We start from the raw sequence: 21,835 nt of genomic DNA, 5'->3' as shown, positions 1-21,835 counted from the left end.
ATTCTTTGATCGCTCCACTGAAACGTTTCATTGCTTTCTTTGCTCGAGCTGGTTCAAGAATCCTCACATTTGATATGACGCCCTTTCACTTCTCAAAGCTTTTCGCAGGATATACTGTAAACAACAACAACAAAATTACATTTGTATAGCGCCTTTCACATGGCGGAGGATGTCCCAAGGCACTGAAGTGGGGTGACTGTGTATTTTGCAGGTGAATTTGGCAGTTTGCACACAGTAATGTCCCACAAACAGCCTCACATGGAGTGAGTGGCAAATTTTATTTGACTCAGAGTTTATAATATGAGGGTCAAAATAGCAGTGTAGTTAGCAACTGGTTACAGTTGCAAAGAGCAATTTCAGGACAGATACCAGGAAGTTTTCCTTTGCCCAGAGGGTAATTAACGACTGGAATGGGGTTAGTCAGGAAAGGGTGGTCGAGGCCAGGTCACTGGGACCCATTTAAAAAGCAACTTTATGCTGTGATGGAAGCAAGGCTGGGGATTCTGACGGGATTAGTCTGAATGGCTTTCATCATCTGAACTAATCTTTTGATCTTGTTAGCAGGCATCTGTGAATGTCACCAGAAGTGCTAGTGCCTTCAGTAGAGAAAGGGGGAAACACTAAAGAAAAAAGCATGTTCCAAATTTTTGTCTTCGTTGATAAAGTGCCTGTCTGATCAGTCACCCGAAGCAGTCACCTTAACGTTGGAATTTTATGAGGACCGATTTTGAAAGTGGCTTTGTGCTGTGTTTTACGCTGTGTACTTTAGTTGTTACTTGACCTGTGTTTAACAGATTACATTTCAAGATCAAGAAGGAAGGCTGGGGAGGTGGTGGCAGTCGGAATCTCAGCTTCATCAGAGGCGTAGGGGAGGTGGCGGTGGTTAAACCCGCAGGAAAAACTCTTCAAATCAGTATCGGTGAAGGATTGCCCAAAAGTTCAAGTGAGTCATTGATAATCACACCCAATGCTCCAATGCTCAACCTCTGATCTGTGCTGAGATGAGTTGGTCTCTGCCAGGCAGTTATTGTGTGGCACTAACATCGACCTCACTGTATACCTCATTTTAAATGGATTGAAAAACTTAAACAATACTTTTGGACGGACCAAGAAGGATAATTTCAAGACAGACACTGGGAAGGTTTTCTTCATGCAGGGGGTAATTTACACCTGGAACAGTCTGACAGAACAGCAACCACTTCCATTTATATAGAACTGGTTGTGTGGGCCCTGAAGGACACTGGAATTTGGAAGTAAAGCTTGACGTTGTAATGAGAGAACGGGAGGGGAAGGTATCCTGGAGGGATGAGATCAAATGGGCCGAATGTGAATGTGTCCCTGGACTGAAAACATCATAGTTTGCAAATCTTCCATTCCACCCGTACACAGGATTTAATGTCTAAAGTATAACTGGCCTCAGTGTTAAAATAAATTGCCTGATTATCAGCATCAGCTGTAGTAGTTAACTGTGAAATGTGCTAATGGTGAATCTCGCATTATATTGTATAACAACTTGCATTTATATACAAATATTGTATTGAATCTTGCATTGTACAAGTGCTCCGAGACACTGCCTGGTGTGAGGGGTGCCATATAGATGCAAGTTGTTGTTCTTCTTGTTGTTGTATTGGGACCCTATTAGATGATCTTCATGTAAAGCATTTTCTTTCCCTTTTGGTTTAACAGAACCAACCAGAAAAGGCATACCAGTCACCAGGGGATTTCAGAAAAAAGCACCATCGAGATCAGCCCCTCCACCGCCAGGTAAACATTTTTTACGTGTGAGTGTGGGGGGGTGGGGGTGATGTATCTGAAATGAATGAGTGAAAGACCACTGCAGACAAGTCTCTGATGTCTTTGGTTGAAATAAAGAATGAGAAGAGAGTTGCATTAATAAAAAAGGCGATGGTTCAGTTTTCATTTCCCACAATCAACGTGCAATACAAAATTACATTTGTAAAGCACTTTTCACGTCGGGAGGACATCCCCGGGCGTTGGTTCGTTAATCTTCCATTCCACCCATATGCGTGATTTGTTGAACGTCACAAGTTATTGAACTGCATGCTGAAGTATTAACTTTCTTTCTGTGCTCTCTACCTCACCATTGTATTAGCTCGCGAATAGGTCAGCAAATGTAATGGAAATATTAATGGTTGACTGGATGGTGGACAAGAATCTTAAAGAATCCCATCCTGGTGCCACTAGGATGGAAGAAGCTTTCTTACCATTAATTATTTTCTCTTTTCTGAAGACTCTCATCGGAACGGGGCGCCCAGATCATCACGGTACAATCAGGCGAGCCAGGAACATACCTATACCAAAGTCCAGAAGAGCCCGAGAAAGATCACAGGCCATTCTGAAATGCCTTCACTGCCCAAACTGGGGGCAAACACCAGGGCGAGAAAATCAGTCAACAATAATACCAATCTGGAGTTCATGAGAGTACCTGATCAAGGAGTGGCAGGGTATGTTCCCTTGAGTTCAGAAGGCTGAGGGGTGATCTGATTGAGGTTTTTAAAATAATGAAGGGATTCGATACAGTAGATCCAGAGAAGCTAATTCCTATGTTGGGGGAATCCAGAACGAGGGGTCATAATCTTTAAAATTAGAGCTAAGCCATTTAGGAGTGAAATCAAGAGGCAGTTTTTCACCCAAATGGTAGTGGAAATTTGGAATTCTTTCGCCAAAAGGCTGTAGATGCTGGATCCATTCACATTTTCAAGATGGAGTTAAAAGAAAATTTAGGTCAGGGTATTGAGGGATATGGGGCAAGGGTGGGTAACTGGACTTGAAGTATAGATCAGCCATGATCTTATAAAATGGCGGAACAGACTCAAGCGGCTGAAAAGCCTATTCCTGTTTCCATGTCTATGTATCTATGTCTACGTAAGTAAAAGAAGGTAGAGCAATGCCACAACCAACATAGAGCCAAAGGAAAGCTCTCCAGCCTTTGTTTCTCAGGTGTCAGCCTGGCTCGGTTAAGAGTTAATAGCTCTGATTCAAAAGGTTATGAGTTCAAGGCCCACTTTGAATGTTTGAGCTCGCTGTCTAGGCTTACACTGCAGTTCGCTAACTAGATCGTCCTTAATTGTGGAAGTTGGAATGGGTTTTGCTATGATTGTTCCCTCCCCTTCTCCCTCACCTATCGAGACGTCCCTTTGAAGAAGAGTAAGATATCAGAGACACAATTGGAACTTTACCCCAACCGGAGGTTCCATCATTACCTTTAGGAGATGCAAGAAGGGTGGTGGGGGGGGGGGGGGGGGGGGGTGCGGGGGAAGAATGAACAAAACTAAATTTAGTCCCATTATAGGCATATCTGTGCAGTAACATTCATTACCTAGTTTCACAATGTAATGAAGGACTAGGAGTACAATGCATTATTCTTCCAAAATGTTGCACCTGAGCGCCGATGTCTCAGAGGGAACCTTATAGAGGTGTGTACAAAGTTTTAAAATGGGATTGCACAAGTAAAGCCAGAATAATACTTTAGGGTGAACCGAGGCAGTAGAATAAGAGGAAATAGATTGCAAAAGGGCAATTTCAGGACCTTTTTCTTTACCCAGAGAGTAACTGGAAGAACCGGTTGCCAGAAAGCCTGGTTGAGGCCAGCTCACTAGACTCATTTAACAAACAGCTTGAGGCTGTGATGGGAAAATGTTAGTGTATGGTGTTCTGAAAGGTTGAAATCAAATGGGCCCAAAGCGATTTCTTCGTCTGAATGGATCTTGTGATTGATCTTGTGATCTTGTGAAATCTGTGTTCCGTAGGATGCAAAGAAGGAAAAGCGTCTCTCAAAAACCTCCCCCCGCAGTAGGTCATCCGAAACCACAGTCTAGACGCGAGGGTCCCAAGTGCCGGGCACTTTATCAGTACTCGGGCCAGGATGTAGATGAAATCAGCTTCAACACCAACGACATCATAGAACTCCTTGTAGAAGGTAAGATGATGTTCCTGTTATGTGCAGTAACAATTAATAATAATAATCCTTGCATTCGATTTAACGCCTTATATCTTCGAGACCTCTCAAAGCGCTTCACAGTATATATCGTAAAGTCTAGTGACTGTCTATTTTGTGGGCGAAACGCAGCAGCCAATTGCTCACAGCAGCGTCCCACAGTCGCGGATTGAGTGACCAATTTATTTATTTTTTAATTTGGGGGCGGAAAAATACCACACGTGATGTGCTAATCATCACATGGGCAAAAAGTGCAGTCAAAAGCCATCTATACTGACTGTCAGTGGGGAGGGGGGACAACCTTTAAGTGATTGTGAGCCACCATTGTTGACATTTGTTACCGGCTTAATTTATTGCCAGTGATAATTATCACATCACGTCTCAAGTTTTTCACCCCACGAAATGTGACCCTGATGGGAGTCGTGGTTCAGGGGCATCTGTGAAGATCGCTCGTCAGTTGATATTTATTGAGACATATTCGAAATCACTGGAAAATAATAAATTGCGGGCGGAAAAATATTGACCTCTAAAATGCCTTTCTTTTACAGTGAAATGATTATTATTTGATCCTCATTGACACAATCACCTTTTTCAGATTCATCGGGATGGTGGAAGGGACGTATAAATGGGAAAGATGGACTTTTTCCGGGGAACTATGTGGAGAAGATCTGAACTATTGCAAAGTGATGCCAAATTTCACTGCACTGAGAAACCTCTACAAATGAGCATTGAACGGGGGGAAACTTGTCCAAGACCCTGTTTATTTATAGGAAACCTTTGATTCAGGGTTTGAGACAGTCTGCATATTGCATTCTAATGGGGGGAAAAATAACTGCTAGTTTCTAGGAACTAGAAGTCACTGTGCGCCGGATGCAAGTTTCAGTAAATAATCTATAAACAGATTATAAAAACATGTTTTTTTTAAAAGATAAAGATTAATTTGCACTAGTAAACCAATATTTTTTTATTAAGAAACCAATAGTGATCTCTTGGTTGAGTCAATTTCACCTAACTCTGCTGTTACAGGGAGCATGTTCTAAAGAGCTTAGTTGGACCACATCAGGCTGGTCCACCTAATTAAATGATCTCGGATCCTGTGAAATCTGTGTTAGTATATTGTTTGAGATGGGTCAGTCAAATGTGTATTGGGTACCTTACAGGATAGGGTATGTTAATGTCATTCAGGATCTCATTATGCGCTTTGAATGATGTTTGCTTGCTGTTACCGTATCTGTTTTCATATAGAATGGGTTGTCCATGGCTCTCGTTTCGTGCAGTAGGAAAATGAACCGTTAAAGGCTCGAAAACTCTTAGATTCAATCCCTAGTTAACTAATCTCAGCCGGGGCACACGTAAGGGAACTACAAATGCCCCTGGGCTAGGGAAGGAATATTTCAGACAGGCTCCCTCCACCCTCCCACACACACACAAACACACGCACACATCCTCCTTCCTAATCACTATCCAGTGACTCCTATTTGTGTTCCTGTGTGGACATTGGATGAGGAATGGATTGGATTAGACTGCGATGCTTCTCTTGAAGAAAGATGATCCATTGAACATCACTTGTTTTATCATAAATCATTAAGATCAGACCTTTCTGTCTTAACATTTAAGAAGGCGCAGAATTGTGGAAAAATTCTTCCATTTATTCTTGCTTTGGAAACCTACTGACTACAAGTTTTAACAAAAATCCTTACATTTGTTACAGCGCCTTTCATGTCAGGTGGACTTCTCAAAGCGCTTCACAGGATGCACTGTAAAGTGCAGTGACTGTATTTTGTAACGGCAATGGCAAAATACGAGCACAGCAACATCCTGACTTGAAAAGTAATCGGCTTCCAAAGTTAATTAAGGCTTTCCCACAATTTTGCGCAACCTTAGAATTTAAGCCGAACTAGTCCTGGCAGATTTGGACCAAGTGGAATCTGAGGTCACTGGTATTAAGAGGGATGGGTAAGAGCACTGATGTATCCCGGCAGATTTGCGGGTGCTTTGTAGCTCTGGATCACACAGACAGTTTAATATGAGCAATTGAGGAGGCCACTTTATAACTGGGATTTCAGCAATTGCAATATTTCATACTAGTGCAATAGGAACAGATGAGGATGTCGTAAACGTTTAAGTATTGAATTTATTTGCACTTAACGGAGTTCACCATGTAATTGATAGTCTCTAAACGATAATGTTTGATGTTGGAAGAGGCCCTTGGGTTTATCACAAAGGCTATTTCCTCTAATATTGAACAAAAAACAGTAACTTTTGCTGTATGGAGCACAGGTCTGCAGCACTTTGCCTGGTGATTATGTTCAGCGGGTTTCTCAGCGGGAAAGGTTTTACTGTCACACATTATGGATCTAAATCATCTTTCCGATTCTAAAAACAATTTACTTTTCCATACTGTAGCACCTTTCACTTTGGAAGGACACTGCGAAGCATTTTACACAGCAGAGCATTAAGGAAATAAAATCCGGGAAATATTTAGATAGTTTATCAAGCAAGATATTCTCAAAATAAATAATAATAATGCTTGTATTTGATATAGCGCCTTACGAAGTCATTGAGACATCTCAAACGCTTCACAGGATATACTGTAAAGTGGCGTGACTGTGTTTATTTTTGAGGGTGAACTGAGTAACCGATTTTGCGTGCAGCAAAAACAACCGTAAAATGAGTGACCAATTTTATGTAGGGGATTTTTGGCCAGCGCTCCGGGAGAAACTCCCTTCTCTGGTCAAATAGTGCCACGGGAACTCGGTTTAACCTCTCACCTGAAGCACCCCCACTGCACTGGAGAGTCAGCATCATCTATATGTATAAATAAAACAAATGGCATGAAATCAGCAAACAATCTTAGCGGCAAATCTCTTTGCAAGCAGTCGGACTATTTGGCAGCGCACGATAGCAAATATTGAATTATTGATCTCTTAAAAACCTGGCGTGCTTCAAAAAAATCTGCTCATTAATTCAGCAAATATTTCCAGAGCCTATTAACATGCTATAAACACAAGTGGATTGTATCTGCCAACAAATCTGGAACTGTTGTTCTGTCCAATAATTTTTCAACACGTAGCAGCAAATTCCTTGAGATCTCCTCTTACTATTTGAGGAATAAAACTCTCCAGTGCCATCCGCGTTCCAGTACATTCACAATTAAAAGTCAGGGAAAATGATCAACGGTAATTTTTACAAAACGAGAGTGTGAAAGGCTCATTGCTCGGTGTTACATGTAAGCGTTGATTGTCAAATACTGTCTTTGGAATCCTTGATGGGTTCTTTTTAAACAAAGTTCATTTAAATTTGAAAGTGTAAGTTATACGATGCTGATCACCAAATGTACTATTATCTTTTTTTTCATGTTTACGGTTGAGAACGTACACTGTTGTCTCCCAAGTTACCAGTTCTGCGTATTTCTATCTGTGAGTGAATGCAAGGATAGTCCACTAATGTCATGGCTATGGGGCAAAGGCAGGTAATTGGAAGTGAGGTACAGATCAGCCACGATCTGATTGAACGGAGGAATAGCTTGATGAGCTGGATGGCCTACTCCTGTTCCTATGAACAGTTTGCAAAGTGAGCCACTGACTCAGTAATTTATTACAGTAATTTTTTATTGACCGCTGAAAATTTTTTCCTTCTGTATCACGGATTGGTTGAGCTACATGCAGGACCACAGGTTCCATTGGGGATTTGGTTATGTGCTGTACTTTTACAGAATGATTCACAATACAGAATGCAGCTTGGATCCCCGTACCATTTAAATGCATGCGATTTTTTTTTTAGCGTTACAAAGAAGGAACAATTATCTCTTTTGTAACTTGAATTAGGCTGGAGTTAACAAATAAAGAATAACTTTCAACTTGTCTGACTCAATCCAAGACTATCACTTCTGCACAGTCTTTCTGTTAGTAAATATTCTGTTATAAGTCTGTTAGATGACTATTTTGCAGAACCCTTCTTATTTTAATGGGGAGGGAAGAGAGCGAGAGATTCAAAGTTAATTTGCTTTAGCATCTTGAATTTTTAAATAGCAAACTTTGGGGAAACTTCTTTTGAGAAGTGCGTTGACCAAAGTCGAATTTCAGATATGATATGATGAAAAGGATACTGTCTTTCTTTGTTTGAGGAGAATTTATTACGCTTATAGAGACGTTTATGTGTATATGTTTGCTTTCGAGACTCACGAGTCATAAGATGTAAAAGAATGTTATTACAAGAATCCGATGTAACTAACTTTTGTAATACAGATTATGAATAAACAGGACTTTTTTGTGTCGTGTTGCTCCGTGTGCAACGTGTGTAAACAAAATCAAGACCATTTGTGTTCTTCACCCAATATCCCTGTAGACCTGTGTGTTCTAATGTTTAAAGACGAGGCTGGTCTCTCGGGCCATTCTTCAGCTAAGTAACACACCTTTGGTCACCCTCCTTCCCCCACCCGCCCTGCCCTCCACCCCTCTTGATCCCAACCCCCACCACCCCCCCAGCTCGGGTGCAAACCCTCGACATCCATCCCGACGTGAATACAAAATACAGTAGAAAATTACATTTGTACAGCGCCTTTCACGTAGGGAGAACGTCCCGAGGTGCTGGCCATTGTGCAAATGGAATTTGTTATTGTTATAAGTGGTGGGAGCAACGTCTCGAAGACACCCATCTGCTCCAGATTTAGGGAGAGCGAAGGGTTAACGCCCGCCATCTGCTCTAACAGAACGGCTGACAACAGAAGCTCTTTCCCCCCTGTGGGACTGAGAAGCCGGATGAGTTACTTTCATATTTAATGTATGCAGTAATCTGCTCTTTTTCTCCTTATTGCTAACCTCCTCTACATTTTTTTCTTCTCTCGACAGATTAGTACGTGGAATTTCTCTCTGGTTTCTGCCGCGTTTCGCCCACAAAGTATATGCACTTTACGTATGTTCTGTGAAGCGCTTTGAGACACCACAAAGACCTGATAAGGTGCTGTATCAAATGCAAGGATTATTATTATTAATGTTATTTCAGAATTAGTTATAATAATAACAATAGTTGTTAATTCTTTGTTCAAAACCGGCCTATTGATAATGTGGGGCAGGGGGAGCGAATGAGTGGGAACAACCAACAACAACTTGCACTTAAATAGCACACTCCACACAGGGTAGCGTCTCAGAGCGCTTGACAGTGGCGGAGCCTGACCCCGAGCCGGAGGTGGCCATAAGCGCGGTTGAAGAGGAAAGTTTTCAGGCGGGGCTTGAAAGAGGGGCGAGAGGGGGCAAGGCGGAGGGATTGAGGGAGAGTGTTCCAGAGTTTCGGGGCGCAGTGGTTGAAGGCACGACCTCCGATGGTGGGGCAGAGGGTGCGAGGGACAAGAGGAGGTGCCGGATTGGAGAGTGAGGAGGTCGGGGAGGTAAGGAGGGGCCAGGGGGTGAGAAAGGGTTTGAACACGAGAGTGAGGGTCTTTTCGAATGGATGGTGGTGGGTCGGGGTGGGAGGGGGGGGGGGGGGAGAAAGAAAACTTTTAATTCCAGCGTAGACACGCTTCGAGATCCTTCAGGCAATGAATTGCAACGCCTCTGTGCTTTTTCTCGAACAAAAGCACCAGCGGTGGAACACTTTCCAAACCTCCGAATCGTCCCGATGAGCGACGTAACAACAACAGCGACGACGACGTGACATGTACACAGCGCCTTTCACGTCGGGAGGACGTCCAAAGGCACAGGACAGACGAGAGTTTCGGAGCCGACCTGGGGGGCGGGGGGGGGGCGGGAGGTGGGGTTGGGGTCGGGGAGGGAGAGGGTGGAGAGTAGTGGGCGGGGGTGGGAGGGAGGAGGGGGGGGGGGCGCAGGGAGATCGAAAGCACGGTCGAAGAGGAAGAGGAGGACCCCGAGGTTGGTGTTGCGGGTCCGGACGGGGTGATGGCGGCAAGTCTGGAACTTCCTCAAACGGAGACCCTTTCCTCTCGTCTCTCTTTGCCCCCCAAACCCCACCCCCTCCCCCCTCCCCCCCCCCCAAACAACAACAATACATCGGTCACTTCAATGGGCGGCTGTTTGCGGGGGACGCGGCCGCGCGCCAGACGGTCTGCCGCCCTTCGCCCCCAAAACGTACGGTCAATTCACTTTACAGCCTATTCTGCGAAGCGCTTTGAGACGTCCGAGGGCCGGGATTGTTATTATTATTATTATTATTATTATTATTATCTAAACCCCCCCCAAAAAATACAGAGACAGAGAGAGAGAGAGAGAGAGAGAGAGATGGGGGGGAGAGGGGGTTATGATTTGCTCCCGGGGATGATACATCTTTAAGATGATGTCCCTGGTGTTGCGCCCCCTCCTCCCCTCCCTCGTTCGCTCCACCTCCCCCCTCCCCCCCACCGCTCCCTCCCCACCCCCACTCTCTCCCCTCCCCCCACTCTCCCCCCTCCCCCTTCACTCTCTCCCCTCCCCCTTCACTCTCTCCCCTCCTCCCACTCTCCCCCCACTCTCCCCCCACTCTCCCCCTCCCCCCCCCTCTCCCCCCTCCCCCCCTCTCCCCCCTCCCCCCCCTCTCCCCCCTCCCCCCACTCTCCCCCCTCCCCCACTCTCCCCCCTCTCCCCCCTCCCCCTCTTCCCCCTCCCCCCTCTCTCCCCCCACTCTCCCCCCTCCCCCCACTCCCCCCCCTCCCCCCACTCTCTCCCCTCCTCCCACTCTCCCCTCCCCCCACTCTCTCCCCTCCTCCCACTCTCCCCCCCCCTACTCCCCCCCCCACCCCCTCCCCCCCACTCACTCTCCCCCCTCCCCTCCCCCCCCCCTCTCGCCGCCGAGTCTCGCGATGTTTCGGGGCCCCACGTGGTGATGGGCCACAGCAGTGCCGCCGCTTTGTTGTTGTTGTTGTTGTTGTTGCGAAACGTACTCTGAGGATTTTGTATCCGTTTCTCCTTCCGGAGAGTCTCAGCGGCTCCGACACCGGACACCGGAACTCCCGAACCCCGGACACCGGAACCCCCGAACCCCGGAACCCCGAACCCAGGACACCGGACACCGGAACCCCCGAACCCCCGAACCCCGGACACCGGAACCCCCGAACCCAGGACACCGGACACCGGAACCCCCGAACCCCCGAACCCCGGACACCGGAACCCCCGAACCCCGAACCCCGGACACCGGAACCCCCGAACCCCCGAACCCGGACACCGGAACCCCCGAACCCCGGACACCGGAACCCCCGAACCCCGGACACCGGAACCCCCGAACCCCGGACACCGGAACCCCCGAACCCCCGAACCCAGGACACCGGAACCCCCGAACAAGGAACCGACTGGTGAGTGACGGGGAGGGAGAGAGAGAGAGGGAGAGGGAGAGGGGAGAGAGAGGGGAGAGGAGAGGGGGAGGGGAGAGAGAGAGAGGGGGAGGGAGAGAGAGAGAGGAGAGGGGAGGGGAGAGGAGAGAGGGGAGGGGAGAGAGAGAGAGGGGGAGGGGAGAGAGAGAGAGGGAGGGAGAGAGAGAGAGGGAGAGGGGGAGAGAGAGAGAGGGAGAGGGAGAGAGAGAGGGAGAGAGAGGGAGAGGGAGAGAGAGAGAGGGAGAGAGAGAGAGGGGAGAGAGGAGAGGGGGAGGGGAGAGAGAGGGAGAGAAAGGAGAGATAGGGGAGAGAGGGAGAGGGGAGAGAGAGAGAGGGGAGGGGAGAGAGAGAGGGGGAGGGAGAGAGAGAGGGAGAGGGAGAGAGAGAGAGGGAGAGGGGGAATGTGAGAGGGACAGAGGGAGAGAGAGAGGGAGGAGAGGGAGAGGGGAGAGAGAGGGAGAGGGGAGAGAGAGAGAGGGGAGAGAGAGGGAGAGAGGGAGAGGGAGAGGGGAGAGAGAGAGGGAGAGGGGAGAGAGAGAGGGAGGGAGAGAGAGAGAGGGAGGGAGAGGGGAGGAGAGGGGAGAGAGAGAGAGGGAGAGAGAGGGAGGGGAGAGAGAGAGAGGGAGGAGAGGGAGAGAGAGGAGAGGGGAGAGAGAGAGAGAGGAGAGAGGGAGAGGGAGAGAGAGAGAGGGAGAGGGAGAGGGGAGAGAGAGAGGGGGGGGGAGAGAGAGAGAGGGAGAGGGGAGAGAGAGGGAGGGAGAGGGAGAGGGGAGAGAGAGAGAAAGAGGGAGAGAGAGATGGAGGGAGAGGGGGAGAGGATAATGTATGTCAGTGCATTTTAAAGGAGACGTATCTCTCTCTCTCTCTCTCTCTCTCCGAGGTTGGGGTAGAGAGAGAGAGACAGAGACAGAGATGGAGGGATAATATATATGTGTGTGTCAGTGCATTTTAAAGGACACACATCTCTCTCTCTCTGTCTCTCTCTCCCTCTGTCTGTCTCTGTCTCTCTTTTCTCTCACTTTACTTCAAAGGTGTGGGAGAAAGCGAGAGAGAGAGAGAGAGAGAGAGAGAGTGAAAGAAAGAAAGAGAGAGAGAGAAGGAGAGAGAGAAGGAGAGAGAGCGCGAGTCTTGTTTACGTTCCAGCGAAACCGATCAAACCTTTGGTGGAACCGAAGCGGTCGGTCTCCGTTGTCGCCTTCGTTTCACGCCGCCCACGGCCGAGAACCGTGAGGATGGGATATTTTTCGGCGAACGCAGAGGGGCTGCCCCCGGGTAGCGTGACTGCGGCTGCGTTGACGCCTCTCCCCCACCCCCCACCCCACCCACCAGCCATTTCTTCCCCCCTTTCTCCCCCCCCCCCCCCCCCCCACCACACACACACACACACACGAAATAATACATGGCTTTGAGTCAGCCCGAGTCGTAACGCCGAGGTTTCAAGACTGGACCAATGACCCCCACTCCAGCTTTCACGATGATTTGAAACGTACTGCGCTTTGTTCTTGGCTGCCGCCTTTCGCCCCCCCCCACACGCCCACACCCACACACCCCGCACACCCCCCCCCCCCCACCACCAATTTACAGTCTATTCCGCGAAGCGCGTCTGAGGCGTTCTCGGCGGCGTGATAAGGCGCCGCGTCGGATGCGGGGACTATTATTGTCGTGAGATGAAATTATCGAGAGAGAATCCCCCGCTCCAGCCTGGTGTCACGTCGCGAAGTCAGCTCCCGCGTCCGATGTACATCTGCGTCCGGAAACAAAAAGGGACTTAACGCGCAGTTAAGTTTCAGTGAACTTCGGGACTGAAAAGTGCTGCTTAGATTCCTGAGGTGGACGCGGCGAGATTCGAACTTCAGGATCGTTGGCTTCAAGCTTAAGGCGGCGCAAGCTTGCGCGGAAAAAAAATGCCAGGCTTGATCTTGAGCCCAGCCTGCAAATTAAAAGTACATTTTAAGACTTTTCGCAAAATTATTTTGGCCAATCTACGACCGCGAGAAATGTCGGGGGTCAGTGTTTGGCTTATGCATAGGATAAAGCAGTTTGAATTTGCAGCTTAGAAAACTCTGCCTCGTCTTTCGAGAGCCCGTTGTTTTAATTGTTTTGCATAAAAATTTTATCAATAAACTTGAGTTTAATGCCAGTTACAAGATAAGATACCCTGGGATTTCACCTCGTCTTAGCTCTGCAGACTATTCTGCCTAAAATTTAGGTCACGTAGATTTGGGTAAAATTCTTAATTGTGCGTCTTTGAGCTCTGCAGAGATATAATGTTGACGATAATCTTTTCATTTGACATAGCACCTTACCGTGTCGTTGCTGCGATTCACAGAGTGCATTGTAAAATTAATTGACTGTATTTTGTGGACGGTGCCATTTTTGTAGGTGTGTGAGGCTGGCGATGTGGTGCTTTTATTTAGCATGGGTCGGAGGATTACAGTAGTCGATAAATCTTAAGCAGTAAAGATTCAGTGAGGATTTTTTTGAGACGTCTCAACGAGGTAATAAGGCGCTCTATCAAGTGCAAGGAGTATTTTGATTTGTGATCTCTCCAATTTGCAGGATAAATATGTGTATTTAAGGAACATTTGTGTGTGTGCAATATATTCAATTATACGCACAATTCCCTCTCGATTTCCCCCAAATGAATAGTATGAAAGCTTTTGAGAAGTGTTGCACAGACGGTACAGCAATGAAACCATCTTATTTGGCTCAACGAGTCCATGTGTCACTGTTTATACTCTACATGAACCTCCTAATCCCCTCCACCGAACACCTTCTGTTCCCTTCTCCCTCGTGTATGCAAGTAAAGCAATGCTATGTTGTCGCCAGACTTCTTGGGGGTGGGAAAAGGGAACGCGTTAGCTGTTCGAGACAAAGTGACGTGTGTTTGCGTTGCTTCATCTGATTCTGACGCAGGTGCTCTCAACGATTCTTACAGTGGAAGTATCATTTGGTGATTTATTTCAAAACGTGTGAGAAGAACACAGTAACGCCCAAGAGGTGCCAATCTGTACCTGAGACAATGCTGTTCCTCTCTCTCTCTCTCTCTCTCTCCACCTCGCTCCCTTCCTTCCTTCCCCGTCTTCAGATCACGCCTGAAAACCTTCCTCTTCGACCGTGCCTATGGTCACCTCCTCTCTCCCCCCCCACCCTCCCCGGCATCGCTCTGGGTGAGGGGGCGAGTCGTCGTTGTTGTTGTCGTTACCGCTTTCAAACCGGGTTGGAGGAATTTCGCAAAATCCTTCAGGAAACAAATCGCTTTCATTGGAAACTAAATTCAAATCGACGTGGATCAAAACCTTGAGGGCGACGGGCTGTTTTGTATCCGCAGTTTGCTGCTGGGGGCACATTTATTGCACGCGATGGGCAGAGGTGCTCAGTCTCATGCTCGGTAAATACTGCCGGCAAGCCTGAGATGGCAAGATGGCCTGAGATAAACCTTTGCCTCCCATCTTTCTCCAGTCGAATGTCTGCAATAATGACTCGAAAACTGCTCGAAAACTGTCTTTAAAAGTCGCTCCAGCTTCTGCTGTTTCCCTGCGCTCGCCGATTACTGACTTGCCCTTATACGCAGCCAGGCTTTAAAAGTTAAAGAATGTTAACACCAATAATATTTAGAGCGACCGGCACTTCTTAACGTCGCTCAGTTTGCTGTGCGCTGAAATGAGGATCCAGACTGATGGCATTGAGGTGTTATTTGTTGTTGTTGTTGTTATTCGTGGAATAATAATAATAATTGGTATAATAATTTGCTTCGTTTCACCCACAAAACACGCACAGTATGTTCTGCGAAGCGCTTTGAGACGTCTCAACGAGGTGATGAGGCGCTGCATCAAATGCAAGGATTATTGTTGTTATTTTGTGTGGGAAAGTTCGGATGATTGATTTGAATCTTTTTGTTTTTCCCTCTCCCACCCAGATAGTATCCACCAGAGAAAGTTGTTCGCTCTGGATCGAGGTGAAGAGGGCTTTCCATCCGAGGCCTTGCCTTATGAAGAGCCTAGCGCCCACCCTCATAGCAGAATGTCTCAATGCACAGCGTCGGAAAACAGAGTGGTGGCCACCACCCAGTCAATGGAGGGTATGGAACACTGACCCATCTCAGCGTCCGCAAACCGACACCTATTTTGTCTGCTTTCTGATGTTCTGTCCGGGTTTTACCACCCCCACCCCCTGTCGTGTCTCTGCCTCTGACGCTTGCACTGACGCTTGCACCTCTTTCACAGGGAAGGTGTTCAAATGTTCCACCAACGACTGTACCGAGGCTTTCGCCAGCATGCAGCACCTGATGAACCACATGAGAGCACATTACAAGCCCAACCGATATTTCAAGTGAGCTTTTTGTTTCCTTTCCTGTCACACCCTCGGCGGATTCAGCCGTGAATCCTGTACTTTGTTCGATAAGAACGCAGGATACAGCCGCAAGTTACTTTTACTGCTGGCAGATTTTCAGACGCTGTGTTTTGGGCGAGTGTCTAAAATCGAGGGCTTGTTTCAGTGAACTTTAAGCAGAAGGGAACTTGGTGTGCGTGCGTGCTTGCATGTGTGTATGTGTGTGTGTGTGTGCATATATAAAAATAAGGCTTGTGTGCTTCTGGGCAGAATGCCCTTGCTTTCCTTAGCCGCTCCCGCGTTAATCGAATGTGCCTTCGGTCACCTACCCGTTTCTGAACCCAACTCGCGTGGAGTCCTGTAGCGTAGTAGAGCACTCACACTTCACAACATATTCTGTGAAGCTCTTTGAAGCCCCTAAAGGACATGATAAAGCACTCTATCAAACGCAAGGATTATTAATATTACTATGATAACCCACAGCTCGGGTGCAAATCCCCTCACTGTCCAGCACTTTGGGCCATCCTCCCAAATGTGAAAGGCGCTATATAAATGCAATTTGTTGTAGTTCTTGCTGCTCTCCAATCCAACGAAGAGCTGCCAACTGTGGAAGCTACAGGGCAAGAAAGACGGGGTGGTGGGGGGGAGTCAGTGTATTTATTAATAATAATGATTAATAATAATCCTGGCATTTGGTTTTTACGTGCAAACCCACCAGAAGAGCCGGGCGCTGACTTTTCCCTCGCAAAGTTTTTCTTTTAACGGCCTTTGTTCGAAACGTTTTGCTCCGCAGATGTGAGACGTGCAAATTGTCTTTCCGGTCACACCGATCCCTTTTCAAACACCTGCACGTGTGCCCCAACCTCGCGACGAACGCTCAGTCACTGAAGGCGGAAAAGCCTTGGAGTCCAGGCCGACCGGCCTCCAGCGAACCCGACCCTCTCCTGAAGACTCCGGTCCCTGTGGAACCCGTGATATTTCAAAGCGTCATCAAGCAGCTGGAGAAGGAAGGCAGCGCGGACACCGTCAGCCCGGCCGCCAGCTCCAAACCTGCGTCCGCGCTGCCCAGCCCTCTGCCGAGCCTCCACACCTCGCTCGGCTCCATGCCCCTCGTCTCGACCGGCCCGCACCCTTTCTCGCTGCTGCAGCCTTCGCTGTTCGCGGCGCCCGGCCTCGGTAGGTTTCCCGGCCAAGCGCACGCACAAGTTCCCGGGCCGTTCATCCCTTACATGCATCCCGGACCCTACAGCCTCCCCCAGGCCGGCCTGCAGCCTCGCCTGAGGCCCTACGTCCCCTCCCAAAGTCTGCCTTTCTCAAACGCCGTCTGGAGGAAGAGTGCAGGTGAGCGATGAGTTTTGATCTTTTGTCCATCCCATTGTCAGTCGGACCGAGCAGACTGGTGCAGGGGATAGAGGTTATTTCCTCTTAAGAAGAAAGCTCCAGAAACGTGGGGTCCAAACGTTTTTCTTTGTACCATTTCAAGCAATACGAACATCTTTAAACATGGCAGATCTGGGTCACAGCTGAAGTTCTTGTAACTCCAGGAGAAAGCCGTTTACCGTTGCAAGCTGCAATTAATTTTGACAGACACAGAAGGGGTGGGGGAGTGGAGGAGGAGGGGGGGGGCTCAGTTTATACGTCTCACCCGAAGGACGGCATCTTGCGCAATGCAGCGCTCCTCCAGCACAGCATCAGGAGTGTCAGCCTCGACTGTTAGGTCAAAGCCCACTTCGGTGATCAACGGAAAGTCACTTCATGGAGACGAGGTGGATTAAACACGAGGGGTGGGAGGGGAGAGCCAACGGTAATACGATACGCCTGCGAGTTGTCTGGCAGAGTTAGAGTTTATGTGACCGACGTATTTGGGAAGCATGATTGTAGTCCTGTTTCCTTTACCTTTCTGGGGTTTTTTTTCCTTTTATTCAGCTCAATCAGCCAACAGCAGGATAGTGTGGGAGCACACGCGAGGGCGATACAACTGCATGCAGTGCCCGTACTCTGGCATGTCCCGCGAGGAAATCACCTCCCACGTGCAGGAGCATGGCAAGGGGCTGCCCAGCAGACTGCCGAACGAGGTGGGGGTGTTCGTCAACTCCGGCGACAATTACAGCCCATTGTCCATGCAGTTCGGCGAGTCTCTGTTTACCTAGGTTCGTTTCGTCCCGGACTTGCGTTCCAACAGCAACAAAAGAACAGTCGACGGTCGATGGGTTTTTGCTTTACGTTTGCCGTGCGTGCCAATAACATGGCTGGCGACACCACATCGACTGGCCGACCTCATTTCCCTATTGTTTTAGCTTGCAGCATGCCCCTCCGTCAGCAACGCTTAAGTCAGTCAGCAACCAGAAGCAAAGGCTTCAACCCATGTCGCACACCGTGCTGAGGAGAGCTCCCATCCGTCTCGTTTACTGCGCAGGTGTCGTCGGGCGGGAGGAAGGAGGCAGAATTTAGGACTGTAAGTTCAAACACTCCTCGGTTGTTGGTCGATTGGCGGATTGCTTTCCGGGGGCAATAATTCCCTCCTCCCCACCCCAAGACAAAAATTTGGACGCTCAGTCCACGACTGATTGTGTGAGACTGTTGTGCGCAATTGGCTACCGCATTTTGCCCACAGAGTACACAGTCACACCACTTTGCAGTATATTCTGTGAAGTGCTCTGAGACCTCTCAACCACCCGATGAGGCACTATATCAAATCATAGAGTTATAGGAGGCCATTCAGCCCACCGTGTCTGTACCAGCTCTTTGGAAGAGCTATCAATATTAATCCCACTTCCCCGCGCTCTCCCCATAGCTTTGCAAATTTGTTCTCCCCAAATATCTGTCTAGAGTTATTATTACCATTGGATTGTTGCTGAATTTGAGTCCACCGAGATTTTGTTCATGTCTGGTGGAAATTGAAATAGTTTTCAATCCCAAAGTTTCCTTTTTTTAATTTAAAAAAAAATTCTCTTTCTCTCTCAAACGATCAGAACTGCCACATTGGAAAAGTTTTCTCTTTTTTTTTCCAATCCATTCCGTTTTCCTGCATTTACACTTTTCTGGCCCAAACGCTAATTGTTTTCCTATATATTTTTAAAAACGAACAAATAAACCAGGCTAGTGAAACAGTTAATGCAAAAAGAAAAGGAGCACAAAAAGATTCCTGTATTCAAACGATTCGTCACTGTGAATGGACAAGGTGCAAACTATGGTATGTGATCGTTCTCATACGACATGCTGCATTTTTTAAAAACTTCTTAAAGCCTCGTAAATGCCTTCCGCCATCCCCTTCCCCTCCAGTATCTGCTCAGGGCTATTCCTATTCTCCCAATGTGCATCAAACCATTGTTGTTGTTGTTGTTCTCATCGGGTGAACCTCCAATTAAGTCTCGTTTGTGAGGCTGGTGCTTCATTCGGAATCTGAACACCAGAATCCCACTCGCAATCATTTAATTTGGTCACTTCAATCCACGACAGTTTGTGGGACACTGCTGTGCGCAATTGGCAGCTGCATTTGGCCCACAAAATATAACGTCGATCCACTTCATCTTGGGACATATTCTGGGAATCGCTTTGAGACGTCTCAAAGACATGATCCAGTGCTATTTTGAATGCAAGGATCAGTATTACTATTCCAGCACCTTTCCATTTCGATGGGAATCGTTTGACCTGTTTCCTAGACTGACGTTTTGATGATGTAACCATTTGCTTCTGGGTCACAGGTCAGTGTTTAAATTGCCTGATCCAGGGTTCATCAAATGTTTTTGTTGGCAAACGGTGCCTTTCCATGTTATTTCAACGCTTCACGGGTGGTCAAAAACTCCATTCTCTTCTGTTTATTTTCTTAGGAGGTCTTATGGGGTTCTTTTTCTTTTCCTTGGTAGACTTTGTGCTGGGATGTATGAAATTGTGATGCTTTACAATAGAACGTAAGGATGAGTATTGTGTAGGTTGGCAGCTGTCTCAGAACTTGCAAAATGCCACGCAAGTTTTGAAACGCAGACCTGATTTATCAAAGTGACCTTGAGCGCATGGTAAATGTCACGAGTATTTGGCGGGGTATCTTATTTGTGCCAGGCTGGGAGACAGACAAAGTATTGAATCCAATACAGGTTAGTTTTGGAACAGGTGAGTTGATCTGGTTTACCCAATTGTCCGGGATAAAGCGAGCGCAAAGCTCGTTGCTTGATGCCACGCCACCACGACTTAGTTGTGCATTGCTCTTGTTCACCCTGAACCCCAACTCACATCTGCAGTGCCCCAATTGTGTTCTGACTCGTAATAAATAAACCTTTGTGAGCACAGCGCTTGGAATCTACTATCAGTCTGTGATGGTTGTTTGAGGATAAATAAGCCCGGTTAAAACGTAAGGACACAGAAACCTACAACCGCGAAAGACTGTTATGGTCAAATCAGTCTTGTGATCGAAAGCAATCCATTATCTTATCTTAACAGTCTATTCCCATCATCTCCCAACCCCCACCACCATTTTGCCCCCGAATTACACAATTAGATGCGAACCAAGTCAGATTTTTATCCACGTGAAATTGTTGTGTGTGGGAATAACAAATGCGTGATCTCATCGGGTTTGGAATTGTATCAAGAGAAACATTCAAAGTGTCCATACTGTACGTCAACTTGTGTGTGTGTGTATGTGTGTGTGTGTGTGTGTGCATTTATGTACTGAAAAAATGGACCGTTCTACTAGGTAGTAATGGTTGTAGTCAGGCAATGTGAACTGATCTAGATGCAGGCTCCCCAAAGTGAAGAGCCAGCTCACATTCAACAGAGCAGCTGGGGCAACCGGGTGCCTTACACATGCGGTTTGGCTGCTCTTAAGAAATGAAAACAGTAGCCAGACTTCCCAGTAAAGTCTTGCAAAATGCTTTAAGACTCCTCGGCAACGTGATAAGAGGATCTTATCAAACGCAAGAGTTTCCGCATGCGTCTAGACAACCGCCTGAGCAAACGAAAAGCAACCAGAGAGGCTTGGACTTTGAGCTGGAGTGAGCGGCATTATTTCAGCAGCTTCCCTCTCGAGGGCTGTGCCTGCGTTACGGCTTTTAGACAGAGCAGAGGTGGTTACGCTTTTGACGTGAAAATGGTGATCAGTGTTGGCTCTGAGATGAGCAGCGGCCATGTCATCTCGAAACTGGCAGCTTTCTTTATTGCTCGAGGTTCATCTATGTATTATTCTTTTTTGAAAGTTAATTTTGAAGCAAATGGCAAACCAAAAAAAAACACCCCGGGGTAGAATTTTCTACAGCAAAAGCGTAAACTCCTTTAAAGATAGCCGTCATGTTTTCGACACGCCAGTTCATTTGACGGGCGTATGTTGATGAATAAACCATTAGAGTGAACTCAAGCAACTCTTAACGATATTCAGCAGTACAGCGAAGCATTTTTAGCGACAGTGTCTCAAGATCTGTAAAAACTCTTTAACGCACAGAGGGAGGGAGAAACATTTAAACCGGTACCTCAGAACGTACGAACAGGGGTGGGCCATTCATGCCCTTCAAGCCTGTTCTGCCATTTAATTAGATCACGGCTGATCTGTACCTCAACCAATCCTTTCAATTCCAATTTCCTGCTTTCTCCCCATACCCCTTAATTCCCTGACCTACCAAAAATCCATCAACCTCACTCTTGGAAGGTGTGGATGGGTCCAACATCCACAGCCTTTTGGGGGAGAGAAAAGCAACCAGAGAAAAGTAGTCATCCACACTCCCACTAACATACACTCGTGCTCTCTTCATACCTTCAGAGGTTACAGGACCCAAAGGAGTCCGGACTTTTGGAATCTTCACTACGTTTTGAATTCTTATCTGAATCTTTGCATGTTTTTTTTTTTGCAGCTACTTTTATGTCGCTACCTGGCAAGATACTGTAAATTATGATGATAATGTTTGGTGATAGAAAATGTTTCCATTGTCGGAACGTGTCAACTATTAAATTATATTTCTTTATCCTGTATATAATTCACTTTGATATCCTCGTTGTGTAGAATTACCCAGAGGAACACAGAAGGTTTACTTTGTAATGCTTTGGTTGACGAAATACTGTTGCATTTGTGACCTCTGTAAACCTATTAGCTTAGTGCAAGTTTTGCTGGGTTCCAATCTTAAAACTTGTGTGCAGAGAGCAGTTCAGGTTGTTGGTATAAGTGTAATGTGGGCAACTTTCCTCTAATAAAAGGTTTCAAAAACAACTTTATTTCCAAGAAAGCAATCATGTACTTCCCCAACCACAGATCTCTTAACCGTGCG

At 47.2% G+C, this 21,835-nt stretch overlaps 2 protein-coding genes across 2 annotated transcripts in view; both read left to right on the top strand.

The window, feature by feature from the left end:
• Positions 1–5,697, top strand: part of LOC103183479 (unconventional myosin-If) — a 41,531-nt gene extending 35,834 nt beyond the window's left edge. The window contains exons 24-28 of the mRNA XM_042342678.1: positions 795–943; positions 1,687–1,764; positions 2,252–2,465; positions 3,771–3,940; positions 4,554–5,697. Coding sequence (XP_042198612.1) covers positions 795–943; positions 1,687–1,764; positions 2,252–2,465; positions 3,771–3,940; positions 4,554–4,630 — 688 coding nt within the window. The 3' untranslated portion in view covers positions 4,631–5,697. The remainder of the gene's footprint in view (positions 1–794; positions 944–1,686; positions 1,765–2,251; positions 2,466–3,770; positions 3,941–4,553) is intronic.
• A 4,155-nt stretch (positions 5,698–9,852) lies between these two features.
• Positions 9,853–18,239, top strand: znf414 (zinc finger protein 414). The gene is made up of 6 exons (XM_042342855.1): positions 9,853–9,862; positions 10,866–11,237; positions 15,175–15,336; positions 15,482–15,587; positions 16,381–16,928; positions 17,514–18,239. The coding sequence occupies exons 1-6, from the start codon at positions 9,853–9,855 to the stop codon at positions 17,735–17,737; spliced, it is 1,422 nt and encodes a 473-aa protein (XP_042198789.1). The 3' UTR covers positions 17,738–18,239.
• The last annotated feature ends 3,596 nt before the right edge of the window (positions 18,240–21,835 follow it).

This window comes from Callorhinchus milii, unplaced genomic scaffold (genome assembly GCF_018977255.1).
Source record: "Callorhinchus milii isolate IMCB2004 unplaced genomic scaffold, IMCB_Cmil_1.0 Scaffold21, whole genome shotgun sequence".
Taxonomy (NCBI): Eukaryota; Metazoa; Chordata; class Chondrichthyes; order Chimaeriformes; family Callorhinchidae; genus Callorhinchus; species Callorhinchus milii.
The sequence above is the reverse complement of the archived record's forward strand: the minus strand, read 5'-3'. Positions and strand labels throughout refer to the sequence as shown.